At 47.7% G+C, this 19,155-nt stretch overlaps 1 protein-coding gene and 1 long non-coding RNA gene across 2 annotated transcripts; both read left to right on the top strand.

Moving 5' to 3' along the window:
* The first annotated feature begins 7,902 nt into the window (after window positions 1–7,902).
* Window positions 7,903–8,601, top strand: LOC124657144. Its single transcript, XM_047195745.1, has one exon. It carries the CDS (start codon window positions 7,903–7,905, stop codon window positions 8,599–8,601), a length of 699 nt encoding a protein of 232 aa, XP_047051701.1.
* A 6,142-nt stretch (window positions 8,602–14,743) lies between these two features.
* Window positions 14,744–18,835, top strand: LOC124655132. Its single transcript, XR_006988580.1, has 5 exons — window positions 14,744–14,800; window positions 15,543–15,762; window positions 16,758–16,945; window positions 17,732–17,899; window positions 18,646–18,835. It is a non-coding gene; the product is annotated as an uncharacterized LOC124655132 (long non-coding RNA).
* Window positions 18,836–19,155: the final 320 nt, after the last annotated feature.

The following is a 19,155-nucleotide window of genomic DNA, read 5'->3' as shown; positions in this document are numbered from 1 at the left end:
AACTTGATCAGGTGCATACTCATAGTTTCCTTGTCCTGTGCCTTTCGGTTAGCGCACTTACTACAAGGGCACCAAACACTTATAGGTACTGCTAGGGATGGCAAACGCCCTATCCACAAACTGCTCGGGTCTTTTCTCCCATTCATCAGGTATAGTTCCTGCGACGCGATTCTGCCATCGTACATCCAGACCACGATTATCCATCCTCTAATCAGCAACAAAACAGAGACGAACATAGCATTTATATATCAAATAGGAAATAAATGCATCATATATTTATTTATTTTACGCGTGCATCAACACGAAACTCTACTAGGTGGGCTCTAGCAGCCGCCGGATCCGTAGATTGAGTACGTTCTCCCAGCTCTACCCCGATCCGAGACGAGAATTTCGGCAGCACCTCCCGCTTTGCTCTCCAGATACACGTCTCGGCAAAAAGCCGAGAGGGGTGTGCATCCAGGAGAACAAGGGGAGCGCTACCCGAAATCCTGTCTCGGATCGGGGTAGAGCACGGAGAACGTACCCAACTACGCATCCGCCGGCTGTCCCGATAAATGCCGTAAGAGTTACGGTTCATAATATGCGAGACCACTAATGCATATTTATCCGCGTAACCCTTACGGTCGGGAAGAGACGCCTAGGTATCGCGACAGACTTGGTGATCTAGACACAAAGAAAACCCTAGGTACAAGAGAGGCGAACGGATTCTCACCCTCGAAGCGTGATCGACTGCCGGTGAAGAAGATCAACGACCCTCCGCCAAAGTCCCCTCCGGTAAAATGGTCCCCTTGAGCAACGCTCCTCAAGCACCCCGACAACGCCGGCCCCTGTGTCCACCTCAAAACATCGTCTGCATAGCGAGAAAAGTAATTAGCGACAAAAGATCATTTGTTTGCTCTAAATCCCACTATTGTAAATACAATATTTCTAATAAACTGTGCCTATTTTTTCTATACTCAAATATTTTTCTCTAAATCCCTATTTTCTCTAAATCCCTATTTGTTTGCTCTAAATCCCACTTTCTAAAATAATTTCTATACTAAACTACCCTATGTTCATGCATATTTATTGTAACTACTAATTAGCATGCATAATATTTTTTAACTACCCTAAATACAATAAATAATATGAAAATTTCAAAAAAAGAGGCACATACCTTGACTCTCCTCAGGTGGTGGCCGGCGCGGAGGCTGCGGGGTGAGGTGGTGGTGGCGGCTCGGAAGGTGGTGAGTGACCGGAGGGCCGACGCGCGGTGCTGCGCGGGCAGGGGCGGCCCAGCGGTGGCGGCGGTCGGAGGGGCCAGCAGCAGCGGCCCGCGTGGGCAAGGGCGAGCGGCGGCGGCCGGCGGCTGCGTGGGCGAGGAACGGGGCGGCCCAGCGGTGGCGGCTGGCGGAGGGGCCGACGGGCGGCTGCGTGGGCGGCGAGGGCGGCCAAGCGGTGGCGGCTGGTCGGAGGGCGCAGCGGCGGCCGTGGGCGTGGGGTGGCGGCGGCGGCCGAGGGCAAGGAGCGAGAGCGGGCGGCTCGAGGGCGCCATGAGGAGCGGGAGGCAGGCAGGGGCGGCCCGAGCGGTGGAGGCGAGGCGGGGAAGCGGCGGCCCGGCGGGCTGCGTGGCGGCGGGCGGCCGGAGGGGCGGAGGGGGCGGGCGGCCGGAGGTGCGGAGGTGGGTGGCGGCGCCGGCGCATGTGGGAGGAGGCAGGTGGGGCGTGCGCGTGCTCGATGCGCGCGGATACACCTGAGTCGGATCGATGCCTTGTTTAGGGTTAAGTCGCGGTCTTTGCCGTGCGCAGGACTTTGCCGTGCGGCAGGGAATCTTTGCCGCTGCGGCCAAGCCTTTGCCATGCGCAAATGAGCCTTTGCCGTGCGGCAGGTCTCTTTGCCGTGCGCTTACGCACGGCAAACATTTTATTTTATTTTTTACCATTTAATTATGAACAACATTAATTAGTATTTATAATTATACTAAACCTGTTTTTCAACATGTGTATTATTTATGAATGTATGTATCATGGTTTTCAATGAAAAAGTACATTGTTACAAGTCACGCGGAGAAATCTAGGGGGTAGACTCGCGGGGCACGCGTTCCGCTGATGCTCAGGGGGAGGAGGGGAGAACGACCGCGGAGCACCGGAACCCCACCAAATCTTGCATGTGGGCCTATGATATGTGTCAAAGTGTGGTGCAAGGTCTAATGGTGCAAAAGTAGCTTCCCTAAACCTCTAAACCCTAAACCGGGAGGCTTCGAGCCCTAAACCCCTCTAAATCCCTAAACCACGACGCCGAGCTGCGAGAACCATGCATCATAAACCCTAACCCTAACCCTAAACCCTAAACCTATACCTAACCATAAATACTTACCTTTAACCTAAACCCTAGCCCTAGCCCCTAAACCCTAGCCCTAACCCTACACCTAACCCTAACCAGTAGATCAGGCACATCGTCGATCGTGTGATAATGGCTCTAGCTGTGGGTATATGTGCCAAAGGGTCCCAATCTTTGGTTCTCCATGTGTATATGTACTAAACAAACCTAAAAGAATGAAAAGTTACATTGGTGCACCCTCGCGCGGAGAAATCTAGGGGGGTAGACCCGCCGGGGCACACGTTCCGCTGTTTTGGGGGGAGGAGGGGGATAATGACCGCTGGAGCACCGGAACCCCACCAAACCTTGCATGTGGACCTATGATATGTGTCAAAGTGTGATGCAAGGTGTAATGGTGCAAAAGTAGCTCCCCTAAACCCTAAACCCTAAGCTGGGAGGCTTCGAGCCCTAAACCCCTCTAAATCCCTAAACCACGATGCCTGGAGGCTGCGAGAACCATGCATCATAAATCCTAACCCTAACCCTAAACCCTAAACCTATACCTAACCATAAATACTTACCTTTAACCTAAACCCTAGCCCTAGCCCCTAAACCCTAGACCTAACCCTACACCTAACCCTAACCAGTAGATCAGGCACACCGTCGATCGTGTGATAATGGCTCTAGCTGCGGGTATATGTGCCAAAGGGTCCCAATCTTTGGTTCTCCATGTGTATATGTACTAAACAAACCTAAAAGAATGAAAAGTTACATTGGTGCACCCTCGCGCGGAGAAATCTAGGGGGTAGACCCGCCGGGGCACACGTTCCAGTTGTTTTGGGGGAGGAGGGGGATAACGACCGCCGGAGCACCGGAACCCCACCAAACCTTGCATGTGGACCTATGATATGTGTCAAAGTGTGATGCAAGGTGTAATGGTGCAAAAGTAGCTCCCCTAAACCCTAAACCCTAAAGCTGAGGAGGCTTCGAGGCCTAAACCCCTCTAAATCCCTAAACCACGACGCCGGAGCTGCAGAACCATGCATCATAAATCCTAACCCTAACCCTAAGCCCTAAACCTATACCTAACCATAAATACTTACCTTTAACCTAAACCCTAGCCCTAGCCCCTAAACCCTAGACCTAACCCTACACCTAACCCTAACCAGTAGATCAGACACACCGTCGATCGTGTGATAATGGCTCTAGCTGCGGGTATATGTGCCAAAGGGTCCCAATCTTGGTTCTCCATGTGTATATGTACTAAACAAACCTAAAAGAATGAAAAGTTACATTGGTGCACCCTCGCGCGGAGAAATCTAGGGGGTAGACCCACCGGGGCACACGTTCGCCGTTGTTTTGGGGGGAGGAGGGGGATAACGACCGCCGGAGCACCGGAACCCCACCAAACCTTGCATGTGGACCTATGATATGTGTCAAAGTGTGATGCAAGGTGTAATGGTGCAAAAGTAGCTCCCCTAAACCCTAAACCCTAAAGCCGGGAGGCTTCGAGCCCTAAACCCCTCTAAATCCTTAAACCACGACGCCGGAGCTGCAGAACCATGCATCATAAATCCTAACCCTAACCCTAAACCCTAAACCTATACCTAACCATAAATACTTACCTTTAACCTAAACCCTAGCCCTAGCCCCTAAACCCTAGCCCTAACCCTACACCTAACCCTAACCGAGTAGATCGGAGCACACAGTCGATCGTGTGATAATGGCTCTAGGCTGCGGGTATATGTGCCAAAGGGTCCCAATCTTTGGTTCTCCATGTGTATATGTACTAAACAAACCTAAAAGAATGAAAAGTTACATTGGTGCACCCTCGCGCGGAGAAATCTAGGGGTAGACCCGCCGGGGCACACGTTCACGTTGTTTTGGGGGAGGAGGGGGATAACGACAGCCGAAGCACCGGAACCCCACCAAACCTTGCATGTGGACCTATGATATGTGTCAAAGTGTGATGCAAGGTGTAATGGTGCAAAAGTAGCTCCCCTAAACCCTAAACCCTAAAGCGGGAGGCTTCGAGCCCTAAACCCCTCTAAATCCCTAAACCACGACGGCAGCAGGCTGCGAGAACCATGCATCATAAATCCTAACCCTAACCCTAAACCCTAAACCTATACCTAACCATAAATACTTACCTTTAACCTAAACCCTAGCCCTAGCCCCTAAACCCTAGACCTAACCCTACACCTAACCCTAACCGAGTAGATCGGAGCACACAAGTCGATCGTGTGATAATGGCTCTAGTCTAGCGGGTATATGTGCCAAAGGGTCCCAATATTTGGTTCTCCATGTGTATATGTACTAAACAAACCTAAAAGAATGAAAAGTTACATTGGTGCACCCTCGCGCGGAGATATCTAGGGGGGTAGACACGCCGGGGCACACGTTCCGTTGTTTTGGGGGAGGAGGGGGATAACGACCGCGAGAGCACCGGAACCCCACCAAACCTTGCATGTGGACCTATGATATGTGTCAAAGTGTGATGCAAGGTGTAATGGTGCAAAAGTAGCTCCCCTAAACCCTAAACCCTAAAGCTGGGGAGGCTTCGAGCCCTAAACCCCTCTAAATCCCTAAACCACGACGCGGAGCTGCAGAACCATGCATCATAAATCCTAACCCTAACCCTAAACCCTAAACCTATACCTAACCATAAATACTTACCTTTAACCTAAACCCTAGCCCTAGCCCCTAAACCCTAGACCTAACCCTACACCTAACCCTAACCAGTAGATCGAGCACACCAGTCGATCGTGTGATAATGGCTCTAGCTGCGGGTATATGTGCCAAAGGGTCCCAATCTTTGGTTCTCCATGTGTATATGTACTAAACAAACCTAAAAGAATGAAAAGTTACATTGGTGCACCCGCGCGGAGAAATCTAGGGGGTAGACCCGCTGGGCGCACACGTTCCGCTGTTTTGGGGGGAGGAGGGGGATAACGACCGCGGAGCACCGGAACCCCACCAAACCTTGCATGTGGACCTATTCTATGTTTCAAAGTGTGATGCAAGGTGTAATTCACCAAATGGTGCATGGCATGGATCCCGGTTCGACATTCCTCACCTTCGGGCGATAACACTTACGATTCCGGACGTGTACGGTGAAGTGTCCCGCCGCGGGTATATCGGGGGCTAGAGCTGTGCCAAAGGGTGCCACACATGGTTTTCCATATGTCCATGGACTAAACAAACCTAAACCTATGAAAAGGTATATTGGTGGAACCTCGCGCGAGAAATCTAGGGGGTAGACCATCCAGGGCCCACAGACGACCCGTTGTTAGGGGGAATGACCCGAGGCACCGGAATGCCACCAAAACTTGCAAGTGGACCTAAAACCTAACCCTAACAAACCTAAAAGAATGAAAAAGTACATTTTGCACCCTCGCGGGAGAAATCTACGGGGGTAGACCCGCCGTCCCGGCTGTGTTTTGGGGAAGGAGGGGGACGGCCGCCGGAGCACCGGAACCACTGATATATGTGGGGGATGAGCATGGAGACTAATTTTGTATTGCACATAATGTAATAAATAGTCATCAAAAAGAAAAACTAATTAACAAAATAAATATAAGTAGTAGATGAAATAAAATAGTTAGAAAAACAAATAAAATGTATATTGGCGCACGGCAAAGGGAACGCGCACGACAAGACCCTTTGCCGTGCAAGCTGATCTGTCTGCACGGCTTACAAGGGGCGGGACACGGCAGTGCCCAGGCCTTTGCCGTGCATTGTTTCTTTGCCGTGCGGCTTGCAGGAGACTTTGCCGTCCTACTATCTTTGCCGTGGAGCTGCTCCTCGAGACTTTGCCGTGAGATGCGCTCTGCCGTGCGCCAAGTCTTTCTTTGCCGTGCTAGGTTTCTTTGCCGTGCGCTGCTCCCATACTTTGCCGTGGGTTTTTACGTTGCCGTGCGGTCTTCTTGCTGCGCACGGCAAAGAAATCTTTGCCCGTGCAGCAGCTCACGGCAAAGTCGTTATTCTTTGGAAACATATTCTTCAACATTTTCGACAAGTTTTCAAATGCCGAGTCGGCTACACCTGCACTGTGCCTTCCATCTCAGCAAATCCGAGTGTGCAGCCCGAGCTTTTTCGGACCATCATCGCATCCGGGGTACAACGCCTTCCTGTGATCCTCTAACATGCGATCCAAATTCTCCCTCTCTTTTTCGGTTTCGCGGCGTCTCCGTGCATCGGCAATGGTCCGACCAAGATCATCAACGGGATCATCACGTGCCTCTTCTTCACCTTCCCCTTCACCTTCGACATCCTCCATGAAAGTATCACCGAAATGAGAAAGATAGCTTTCATCATTGAAATCATCCCCTTCTTCATCTTCTTCCATTATAACCCCTCTTTCTCCATGCTTGGTCCAACAATTATAGCTTGGCATGAAACCGTGCCGAAGCAGGTGCATGTGAACATCTCTTGAGGAAGAGTAACCCTTCCGATTCTTACACTTAACACATGGACGGATAACAAAACCCCCTCGCTTGTTCGCATTAGCCACTACGAGGAAATCTTTCAAACCCGTCTCGAACTCGCCGGAGAGTCGGTTACCGTACATCCATTGCCGATTCATCTGCATTATTATAATATAAAATATATAATTAACCATCATGCATTTGTTAAACTAACTAGCTACAAACAATATAAATTAAACAATGAACTACACACACATGCATATTTTATCAATGACACATCAAAGGTTCAAGTTGCTAACCGCGATCGAGGAGGAAAAAATAAATGAGAAAGCTCAAGTGTGACTCCAACACTTCATATCATGTTTGTTTCATGCTCTTGGGGCATTTCATCAAACACCTTATGTGCATAAGAGGAACCAAAAGCAAACCTAACACTCACTTGTGAAGTTTGTGAAGAGAATGGCTCCAAATGGCTAAGTGTTGGCTGCTGGATGGGTATATATAGGGGAGGGGCTTTAGTCCCGGTTGGCTCGGCCAACCGCGACTAAAGGCCTTCGAGCACCTTTAGTCGCGGTTGGGCTGGCCAACCGCGACTAAAGCCCCCACGTGCACCAGCTGGCCACCGTGCGCCCTGGGCCCAGGCCTTTGGTCGCGGTTCGCCACACGAACCGCGACTAAAGACCCCATTAGTCGCGGTTCCTTTACCTTCGCGACTTATGGGGCTTCCCGGAAGCCTGTTTTTCCACCAGTGGATACACCCTTTGATTCCAACAACAAATTTCGACTACTGGTTTTGTGGAATAAACATAGTATTATTTTGCATTCTCCTAATAGTAAATCCATCTCTATACTGCAAGGTGGAATTTTTGAAATAAAGAGAGGAAAACCAGTCTACATGATCACTTGTATCACGTGCGTAGCACGAGTACTACTCTGAATCACACACTAGAGCTTGGGACCGAAACCATCCTTTCTCTTCCCACGCGACTGATGCCGGTCAAAAAGTTACCCCAACAGATTACTAGTCACGCCCTTTTTGCTGATTTCATTGCAGTACTAAGCTAGCAACCGCCGTTGTGCAATGCGAGCTGCGTGCTTCTCCTCTGCGACTCTGCCACCCCCCATATATGCTCCCGGGAGAAGAGAGAGACGCAGAAACACATCTCGATCGATCGCCATGGCTGCAGCCGCATTCCTCCTGTTCCTTATGCTCGCTCTCGCCGGAGCAGTTGCTGATGCCAAAGACGACGGACCTGCACTCATCGTCGTCAATCTTCATGGCCACGCCCCTGTTGACGGCAAGACCTCCGTGGGCATGCAGACCCACGACCTCTCGCTGCCCGGCTTCACCAACGGCAGGGGCGACTGGCAAGCCTTCCCTGGCCACGAGCACCTGTTCGCCACGTCCACGCCCCTCCCGTTCGGCGACAGCTACGAGGAGCTCATCGGCGGCCTCGCGAACCTGCCGGACGTGCCGCTGGGGCGGGATGCCATGCAGCACGCGGCCCAGGTGATGTTCGCCTACGACCCGGCCACCACCGCCGACCACCAGCCGCTCAAGCGGGCGCTGGCGTCGCTCAAGGTGATGCTATCCGAGGCCCAGCGGCTGCAGCCCATCCACGAGACCGTCAGCAACGGATGGGAGAGCGGAGCCCGCGTGAAGGCCGAGCACCTGCCCTACATCGAGCACTGGGACACCATGTCCTACGAGATCCTCCGCGCCAACAGGACCGGCAAGTGGGACGGGCCCTTCACCAAGATGCTGGAGACTCGCGCCAACATCCGCAGCGAGGAGGAGGCCCTCGCCGTGGTCAAGGTGCTGCTGAATCCCAGTTTCGAGCGAGTGCTCATGGCTCACGCCACCAGGATCAACTAGCTTGGACCTTGGAGTACTGAACATGCACGCATGCATCTGCTTTAGATTTTAGATAGATTCTGCTCCTGCCATATTAATCTCGAGTCCATGTGTCTTTTCCTTCATGTTGTCAGTTAATTAGCTAATCATCCTGTTGGATTCTGTATGCGCTTTCAGCTTACTTGCACCAATATGTCTCAGCCCCGAATTAATCTCTAGTTCAGTCAATTGTATCTACGCAATGAACTCTACTTTGACATGGATAATCTGCAGTGCGGTTACTTCAACAGCCTCACCTACTAATCATACTCAAACCAATGCTATTTGTGGAATGCTGAAACTCTGAAAGATTCAGATTCAGGGCGTGCGTGGTGGCGCGCGGCTGGAATTTTGGTGTAGATTTGGTTTTCGTGGTGCCGGCCTGGATCAGGGCGGAGGCGATGCGCTCCGCTGGATAAACAGAGGCAACGACCGATGCCTGTTTTATGTAGTGGATCCAGTCCGTGACCGAGTCCAACTACGTGTAGAAGCAGAGCAGGCCGGTTCAACGGTGGCACGTACGCTTCCGCGACGCAGGTCCTTTTGGCAGACAGAAAACCAAAAGTGGGACCCAGCTGCCCTCACGCGCACGGAGCGAGGCGAGGACACAACTCCACCGCCTCCCCATCCACTGATCCACAGCGCGCCCGCAACTGTGTTGGTGTCCGTCAAATCAACTCCCACCTGCACCGGACTCCACAGCGCGCCCGCAAATCTCTGCCCACCTGCACATAATTATTCAATCCTGGCGGTGGCGGATGCTTTAACCGGCGCCCTTTTAAACATTGTATTTCCTTTCTCTGCGACCTCTTTTTTTTTCCCCTAGTCCTCGCGGGTGCAGCATAATTTTGTGTACGCGCGCATGGTTTGGACTTTATGCTCTCCTTTTCTCCATCTCTTCGTTCACGCGATCGAGTAGCTCGTATACTGCGCGTTTCAAAAGCGCGGTTTTCTCTCTTCATTCATTCATCCGAACCTGCTTCGTCCCCCGCGTAACTTCCTCCCGCCCACATGCAAGTCCACTTCACTGCGGGAGTTAATTTTGATTTTGCCTAATAAAACGATTTTTCTTCAAATAGGAGATTTGCCTATTAATCCGGTATGTTTATTTATCATAATTAAGGAGTTTCCAAAATCTTAAAACCAGAGGCTTCCCATCGCGTGACTACCACTGCATGCGTGCGCTCCTCCCATTGTGAAAACCAAAAGCAGACACAGGATTCGTTTTCTTTCTCCCCTTCTACTTGCAAGTTGCAACCACAATCTTGGCACATTAATCCTGGCGAATTAAACAGCGCCGATTCATTAATACCCACGGATGCTAATTCTAACCCAAGCAACAACCTTCCACTCCACGGATGCTAATTGTATTACGGAGTAACAAATACAATTCGACTGTCTCACAGGTTTAATTAAAGACATGTGCAAGTTACGATTACAGATTTAGTGCAAAAGAAAAGAAGCCACCTCAACCGGATTTTACAAGAATACTCCAAATAACATGGGAGTGGTGTTTTGGAACATGGGAGCCAGAGACGAGCCACGCCGCATATCCTCCAGTCAGCGATGGAGCCCGCAGACTCAAAACAGCCCAAGGCAACTGAAAATACAGAAATGACACTTCTTTTCAGTCTTTGAATCTATACTTAATCAATCAAAACATGGGTAATGCTATCCTACAATCAACGTACATGCAAAACAAAGTGCCAAGTTTGAGCCTGTCAACATATACATCACCCTAAAAGAGTCAAAATAAATAGCATTCATACATTTACCTCACACACATACATCATCTACTATTGGCATGGGCGGGCACAGGGTATTGAGAATGGGTATTCAAAGTAAAAATAAATAAATCCAATGCAAAAATTGACGGTTAACACAATTTTTAGCACAGAAGTACGGACACAAAGAAGAGGAAGTTTGTTTGGTTTTTAGGTCCAGATTCAACTTCCGTTCTGCACGGGGCGAGCCTGGAGCCTGCAAGGGGCTACATGATGGCTATAATGCTGAATTCGTTGGGCTAAGTGAGCTAAATACTTGTACATGATTTTTGTTAGCTGAAAACAATGGGTATTCAGCTGAATACCCATGAATAAGTGTGTGCCCGTCCATGACTATTGGTGCGAGTCTACTCGTCCATCTCGTCGAAATATCAAGCATGCAAGGTAAATCCAGTGAGCATTTTCGGCCAACCAGGGAATCCAAAATTCTTTTATTAAAACAAGAAACCGATAAAGCTAGCATTCAGGAAACAATTCAGCAAGAGGATGTAAAAGTCAACCAAACAAAGCCCACAAGCAGATGTCATTTGCCTCTTTTGATATCATAAGGGAGGACTCGCCAAAACTCCGCCTGCAGGCTTCCGCACACCACAGATGGAGATGATCAAACTCTTCCGCTTCCATCAGTTGCAGCTACTGATCTTCACACATACAGGCTAGGGATGAGACATCAGCGTTAACAGATTCATCATCCTACACAAAAGTAATTCAGCAAATGAAAAAAGGTAGCAGTTTTTTCTTCAGATGGGATGCTATAAGATGCAGGCGTTATAGATGATTATGGTGCCATCATTTCTTCCTCGTCACAAAGGCATGCTTCCAGAACCACTGACACCACCGCCAAACAGCCCTAACTACATGAGATGGACCAACACATATATGTTCAAATACATACTATTCCACGCCACAATTTTTTCTTGCCAGGCGGCTGGCATTAATTTACACAACTTCCTTTTTTTCAATATATATATCAGAGGCACCTAGAATCCTATGGAGATTAAGAGAAATGGTCCTATGGAGATATTCCTTGACAGGCTAACTTGATTACAATGAACATCTGCAAAAATGGAAGCCCCTAGACTACTAGGTTCCAATTCTTGTACAATAGATTATTACAACTAACTTGATTAAGTCTGAAACACTAGAGACAATGATTTCATCAGCTAGAACCAACAGAGTTGCAGCTACATACAGGTAAAGTTTCAAGGAAGATTCAAGAGTGTTCAAGCATCCCAGGTAGTAATTATAAATCAAGTTCATGATCAATTACACATGTCCAGAGCCATGAAATTAGTACAATGTGAACTGGAGCACAACAGAACAGGAGAAAACAGAAACTTTTGCCATCGTGGTTGGCGTCTCCCTGGAGCTCGAGAACGGAACGGAGGAGGATGAGGACCTCCTCATCGAGCTTCTTTCTAGGCTCCGGCATGTCCAGGAAGTCCCCTCCTCCGTTTCTGCACCATTGTCCGCGTCGACGGCAAGATCGCGCATCAAGCTCGGGAGGCAGAGGAGGGGCACCGGGGAACCATCTCGCGCGTGGTTGTCCGGGAAGAACGACGCTGCTACGGATTCAGGGGAGGATCCGTCGGTCTGAGACGAACGGGGGGCGGCCTCGCAGGCACGCCATGGACCGACCGTAGCCGTCGGGATCCGCGAGGGAAAGGTGCGGGATTGGAGGCGCTCACCCTCTGCCGGACCTTCGCGGCGTGTAGGTGGAGCGTCCCTGCGAGGGGGGAGGGGTCAGAGGTGGGGAGGCAGCGAGATCGACAGGGGCAGGCGGTCAGGACTGTGGGAGGCGTCGGCATAGAGAGAGCGCGATAGCGGGGAGGGAACGTCGCAGGGAAGGACGGTGGTGGCCGGAGATGGGGGAGACGGTGGCGGAGGAGCTGGTGGTGGCCGGCGGCGCGAGTGGGTGTGGGAAGAGGGGAGGCGTCGAGTGCGAACCCAACCCATAGGCCATAGCGACCTGGGCTGGGCAGGGCTGCATCGGCCCTAAAACGACCTCTCTCCACTTTTGAGTTTTGACCCAGCAATCTTCAAATAATTCAAGCATTTAGTGAATAAATTTTCCCGCCAAAACCACAACTACGCGAGCTGTGAAAATCCCCTGCTCTCTACCTTAGTATTTGACGGCGGTGAATTTGGTGAACAAGCGAGACATGCGCTCAGAACTGTAATTTACTAGATAACTGTGTAAGTAACAAGGTAGGAACCACTGACATGTCGCGCTTGACTAGCGATATTTTTGTCATTTTTGGTAGAACCGTGGTATTCGTCTATCAAAGGCTAGGACTGAATCAAACTAGGTACATATGAAATTTTGACCACAAACTAAATGATTGAGTTGGATGGCGTTAGTCGATGCAATAGACGACGATTGTGACAGTGTAGCTCCATCATGCTAGGGCAAGGAGATAAGAGGTTGTTGGGCCTAGACTTTATGTACTTTGTGTGGTGCCGCGCCGAGAGAAAATTGAAGTTATGGGGACACTTACGTAGTGTAATTGTGTTGGCTGTTGTTCCCATAATGTTTTCACTAACTATATTTCTCTACAATTGTGCATGGTATGATTTTGCCAATCATTATTTTATGCGATGAGATAGTTAAGCTCAAGAGATCGAGATAACGGGCTATGCCCGACAAGATTGAAAGCTTTAGCAATAGGGTTGATGGTGGTGACCTTGTCACATTTGTTTCTAGAACTAGGCAGAGGTGAAAGTGGCGCTGCCCAAAAATATACGTCCTAAGCCTTGGGTCGGAGGGAGTACTATTCATGTGTGTGGCTGGAGGTGAGTCCAACGCCGGCCAACGATGACTGTAGCTCTCTTAATATACAAGATTAAGGATACACAAACTGATATTATTTCTGCCCCAAATTATATTTAAAACATGCAAAATGACTGATCAGAGCATTATGCACAGAACAAAATACTATATAAATATTAACTATTTACTCACTGTAGAAATTGAAAGTCCTTACGCATGCGACAAATCGGTGAAAGGTCTTGCTTTAGAACATGCATCATTTCTATATCATAAAAAGTAGAAATATTTACTAGTAGGATTTTTCAGCCACACATATATCCATTTGATGTTAATATTTTTTGTCGACGAATTCTTTGATGTTAATAATCACCTGCAACTCACCAACAATTAACTGATCGATGATGCACAACCAGTGGGCCACGTCGATTCTTCATGCCATGGCCTACGCATGCATCTTGTCCATCATATCTACCACTATGGTAATATGGTTAGCTAACTAGTTTGGGTAATTAACATGACTGAAATTTAGACTATGCCTCCTCCTACAAAGCCATGTTCCAGGGATTGGACACTTCTCCATCTTGGAAGTTTACTTGGAAGTCTTGGCCTCTCGTAGGGTTAAATTCTTCATGTGGCTAGCTTGGCCACTCCTAGACCATGAACCTTTGGAGCCTCCTAACCGTCGGCATGCCGCCGCCACCCCGATCATCAAATGACATGGCAAGGACCATCTCTTTGGCCGACATCCCCCCACCACACCTATATGTTGATCCTTGCATTTATCGCCGCCTCCATCCAGTCTAGGATTCGGCGAGGCGATTTGCCATTTCGTCGCCTAGCTCCAGTTGAAATCCCATCCCATCTCTGATGCTGTCCCATTGATGTGTGTTGGACGCAGCGTGCGACCTAAACTGACACGCGGACAAGCTTCTTCCTCGCATCACGCCCAGCCCAGTTTCTGCTCGCCCAACAGATCGCCGGCCGCCAGCCCCAGCTGCAGCGGCACCTCGTTGGCTCCCGCAGCGGCGGCACCTCGCCTGCCCAGCAGCAGCACCTCCAGGGTCGCCGGTCAACGGAATCAGACTATCAGAGGATGCGGCGTGGATTTGGGCCTCGTCATGCCGTGTCTGCGGGCTGCACCGATATGTGGAGCTGGTTAATGGAGGCGATAGTTAGGGCCCAGGGAGGCGGCACTCTGATCCTTGGCCGGAGGAGCGGCAGGACGGAAGAGCGATTTTGGCGGCGTTTGATTCTAGGCCGGTGGCGGTAGCACAGAGATGTGGGGATTTTATTCGAGCGGTGGGCTCTGGCCAGCGGTGGCGACTTTTATTCTGAGATTAGCTAATGTGGTTACTGTATCCCTCGTGTGACACGGTCAAAGAGGAATCAAAAAAGTACGAATCACTGGGCAGATTGTGGGACACGGCCCACAATGCGAGGCGTGGTACCGTCCGGGGGGAATTAGATTGTGGGGACACAGCCCAACGGCACAACACACGGCGTGAGACACGTGTTGAATGTAAACCGCGTGCTCACGTACCCACCTGATCACCGGGCTTCATCCGTTCGGTTTGATGTTGAGGACGTTGCAGCCTGGCCTTGATTATGACCTCTATAATAAGTCAAGGTGCATGCTCTATTTCTTTTTCACATCCTGAAATCCATTGCTCCATTCAAGCAGTCCTACTTACTATGGCTTGAGCATTTTTGTTGTTATGGCTTCACTTGATTTTCGCTATTTTGATCTGCTCTACTCTAGACTATCATGTCTAGGTAGCTCCGTATTTGTGATCTGTGACGATGAGCTACCACACATAATGTTACTTGTCTTTTATTTTTCTTGTGTGGATTGGAGTGGTTTCGTACGAACTGTGTGAAAGATGGGCTTGTCATTTATTAGATTATCTTCAAAATAAAATTGAAAATTCTGTGAACAAATAATATTTTATAGGTTACACTTATATGTTGTGCTAATGTAGATTGGTACATGTGGAACTGAATTCTTGTGCTACTGTAGAACAGTAGGCTTGTATTTCTACCAATCAACTAATGAAAAAAAATGATCCAACTTAGTACTGTAGATAAAGATAGAGAAGATCTGATTTTTCATACTTTTTATATTATTGACAGAATATTATGTTTGGTTCCTAGCTTGCACTTCGTACTAGTTAAAATCTATGCTCTATATGGTTAGCATGCATTTGAGACACGCAAGGTGTAGGTAGATCCCCTATGCTAGATTTATTTCTGGGGCTGCATAATTGAAACTTTGTTTCCTAGTACTTGTTGTAACCTACCTGCATAATCAGAACTTTCTCTTCCACGGTTAACTGACTGTGCTCATATTGTGTCGACTTTCACGTTGGCAGTTCCATTTGACCAAGGAAAACCCCATTCCACGCCTCCTCCATAGCGGCCATGCTCGGGTCTCGCTCTGAGTCTGGGACGCCGTGCTTGGAGTGGATGGAGCTGGTCGTGGATGCGAACGACGGCACTGAAGGGGGCGACCTAGACATGCTCGGCGAGGAGCTCCTCCAATCCCATCTTGAGCTCAAGGGATATGTTGTCGACGATGACGCCCATCAAAAGGTTTCACTTTTTCCCTGTCCTGTTGTGTGCTTGTGACAACCTAGTTTCCAACGATCGATCCGGTTGCAAATTTGCTGCTGTAAAAAACGTTGTGGTTAGCAGAAGTATCAAGATTCTTCTTTTCTAGTACAAGTACCATATGATAATTCATGTCGATTTTTTACTTCAGCATTTTCTTGTCCAGTTGCCTTGTCTTTTAGAAGTAGAGTTGTTTCTTACCAACTGTGCCAATGAATATTATTTGGTAGCTGCTGGAAAAAAGATGTTTATGTAGTACAAATGTCTTCATTCAGTCGCCATTCTTTAGTGCAAATGGATCTGGGAATTTTTCCATTTCCTTGAGGGGTAGAAAGCCCCATAAAATTGTTCTATCTTGGCGATGCTTATCTCGGCGTATACTGTAACCTTAGTTTTATAGTTCTGCTGGTCATAACTGAAGTTATTTACTTGTTGAGATACTATTTTAATGTGGCTATCTGATTGATTTAAATTGTGTGCTTGATAAAAAAGAATTGGGTCGACTGTATGTACGCTGCAATCGCCTGGTTTATCTGAATTGAGCAGGCCGTGGTGGCAGGTTTTAGGACATGCCAGTTAATTGTTTGGAAGCATGGTGTGTGAATTGTAACGTTGTTGATGCTACAATCTTATTTTACTGGGATATTAGCTTGTTTTGCGCTGTGTTTGTGCCTTGTGAACGGTTACAGCTGCTTAAGTAAAACACCGTGTATCTTATTGTGGTTGATTTTACTTGTGTGCTAAGTGAAACGCAAGTATCTTGTATTAGTTGGTTGCCTTAAATGTGAATGAAGGCAGTCGAATTCCCATGTTCCATTTTTTGACAATTAAAATTACAAATGTGAATGTAGGGACTAGTAGTAATGTCTAGTCATGTGCATTTGCTTTGAGTGATGCTCTGACGTTTTCGATATTCACATTTGTGCAACTGTGTTTCTGAATGTCAGGCTTAATGATCACCTTCACCTGTATGATAGGAACCTGCCGAAGCTGAGAAGCAAGAGGCCAATGGCTGCCACACGCTGCCGTGTCCGTCGATGCAAGCGGACAGCTCAGCAGTGAAGTGAAGCTGCAAGCCGCCGTATGCTGCTGCGGGAGGGGCATGAATTGAGCGTATGATGGCAACCTACAAGCTTCTTATTGTTGGTTCTTGGTTCAGTTAGAGGTTGAATTGTTTTCCGCCTTATCTGTTGTGTGCTACAGCCTAATTTACCATGATCGATCCATTTTTAAAATTTGATACTGAAACATTGTGGCTAGCAGCAGTAGCAAGATTCTTCTTGTCCAGTACAACCATATGAGAATTCATGTCTATTTTTACTTCTTCATCATTTTCTTGTCTAGTAGCCTTGTCTTGTAGAAGTGGAGTTGTTTCTTACCAAATGTGCCAATGAATATTATTTGGTAGCTGCTAGGAAAACGGATGTTTATGTATTGCAAATGTCTTTATTACACTTGCCCTCCCTTTAGTGCAAAGAGATCTCGGAATTATTCTATTTCCTTGAGCGGAAATTGTTCTATCTTTGCTATGCTTATCTTGATGTGTACTCTAACCTCATGGTTTGATAGCTGTGCTGGTCATGGCTAAAGTTATTTACTTGTTGGGGTACTACTTTGATGTGTCCTGTACTCTCATGGTATCACATAGGGTCCATCTCATTCCTAACCAAATTTCCAGCACCTAGGATATCATATTTTGCAGCATATCATAATGCTGAGATGCTTTTCCCAATGTTCAGAGAAGCTACCGAACCATGCTATCATTGAACATCAGAATTATCAAATTAATGCTGGCTAAAGCAAAGTCTGATATGTTTACGAATTTATAGCTGTTAACATTTCGTTTTTAAGTAGCTCTTTTGCCCATGCCTGTAGGTTCGTTTTGTTTATTATGTTGAGAAAACTGATCAAGGAATAATAGTGCCATCTGACTCAAGAAATGTTTTTTCAGTCGATGAAGTGGCTACTCTAGCAATGATACTAATGCGGAGGCAGGGTCTGATGTCAGAGAAGCACAAAACATTCTCTTAGAAAGATTCACCAGTGAGTTGAACCTCCTCAAATCCTACGCCCGCCGTTCCAGCATTTTTTCTGCTCCGTCACCACCAATGTCATCAAGGTTAACCCCATCATATTCCAACGATTCCTCATGTATAGCTCTGATCAATAATAGCAGTATTTTTTTTGCCTTAATTACTTCTGTGTGTTTAATATTAATCACTGGAGGTAACAATAGATTTTCGTTAACCATCAACCCTTATGAAGTGCATATGGTGTCACAAAATTAGAGAAGGCTAGATGGGCGCTGGGAGTGGGCAATGGCCCCCTGGCGTCTCTATCTCCAAGATACCAACATGCAGCTGAAAGACGTCATTCTATCCCTATCCCTTTTTTCAGAAAAAAACACCCTCTTTCATTTTTGTCTTAAAATGCATTCTGAGTTGCTTTTGGTTGGTTCCTCATATCCAAAATTTACGTATAAAATCCAGAACTGTACAATGTACTTGAATACTAGTTACTTTCAATGTTGTAATTTTGAATCCATTGCCGATAGTAAAATATTTCCTGCAATTTATTCTTGCTACATATGGACGTGTTCTCTTACAAGGTAGTTTTCCTTATTCTTTTGCTACCTTTGAAATTTGCTTAGGCCATCTGAAGCTGCGTCAACATCGTAGTTAGGGGCTTATGCACTTTGAATTCTGTGTACAATATTTTGTTTTCGAGAAAACGCAAAGGACCTTTGCGCTTCATTTCATTGAAAAGATAGAAAGAGTTTACATCCTCCTAAGAGGTGGGTTACAATATTTAAGATTTGACTCCTGCAAATTTTGAATAACTTGTACTGTTTCTACCTCATCCTAGTGTTGGACACGGTTTCTCGAGTTTGTTGCGATACAATGTCGATTGTCACAAATCCGAGGACAGGAAGATATAGTGCAGATGCAACAGAAGGTGATTTTGCTAGAAATTGCACGACATTGTAGGCATGCAGCAGCTACTGTTGGTGATATCGGATTCCAGAACCTTCTTCTGCTCTGTCACCATCTCCGTCATCTAGGTCCTTTTTTCTGACTACTCTTGTATAACTCTGATTGCATGTACTGCTTACACGTTCTTGTATACACGCAAGAGCAGTAGAGCGACTTCTAGGCTTGAAGCACTCAATTCTAGACATAATTAAGACTAATGGTGTACATGCTATTGCTACTGCTACTAATTCAATTTTCTTTGTACAACAAAGGGGAAATTGTGCCTTTATGTCCCAATGAGACATATGAAGTAACTTTGCTTGCTGTTGAAGTACTCCCAGAGATCCATGAACCAGCATTAGAAATCAACTTTGCTATGGATGGAGTTCACAGTAGTTCCTGG

Source organism: Lolium rigidum, chromosome 5 (genome assembly GCF_022539505.1).
Source record: "Lolium rigidum isolate FL_2022 chromosome 5, APGP_CSIRO_Lrig_0.1, whole genome shotgun sequence".
Classification (NCBI taxonomy): domain Eukaryota; kingdom Viridiplantae; phylum Streptophyta; class Magnoliopsida; order Poales; family Poaceae; genus Lolium; species Lolium rigidum.
The sequence above is the reverse complement of the archived record's forward strand: the minus strand, read 5'-3'. Positions and strand labels throughout refer to the sequence as shown.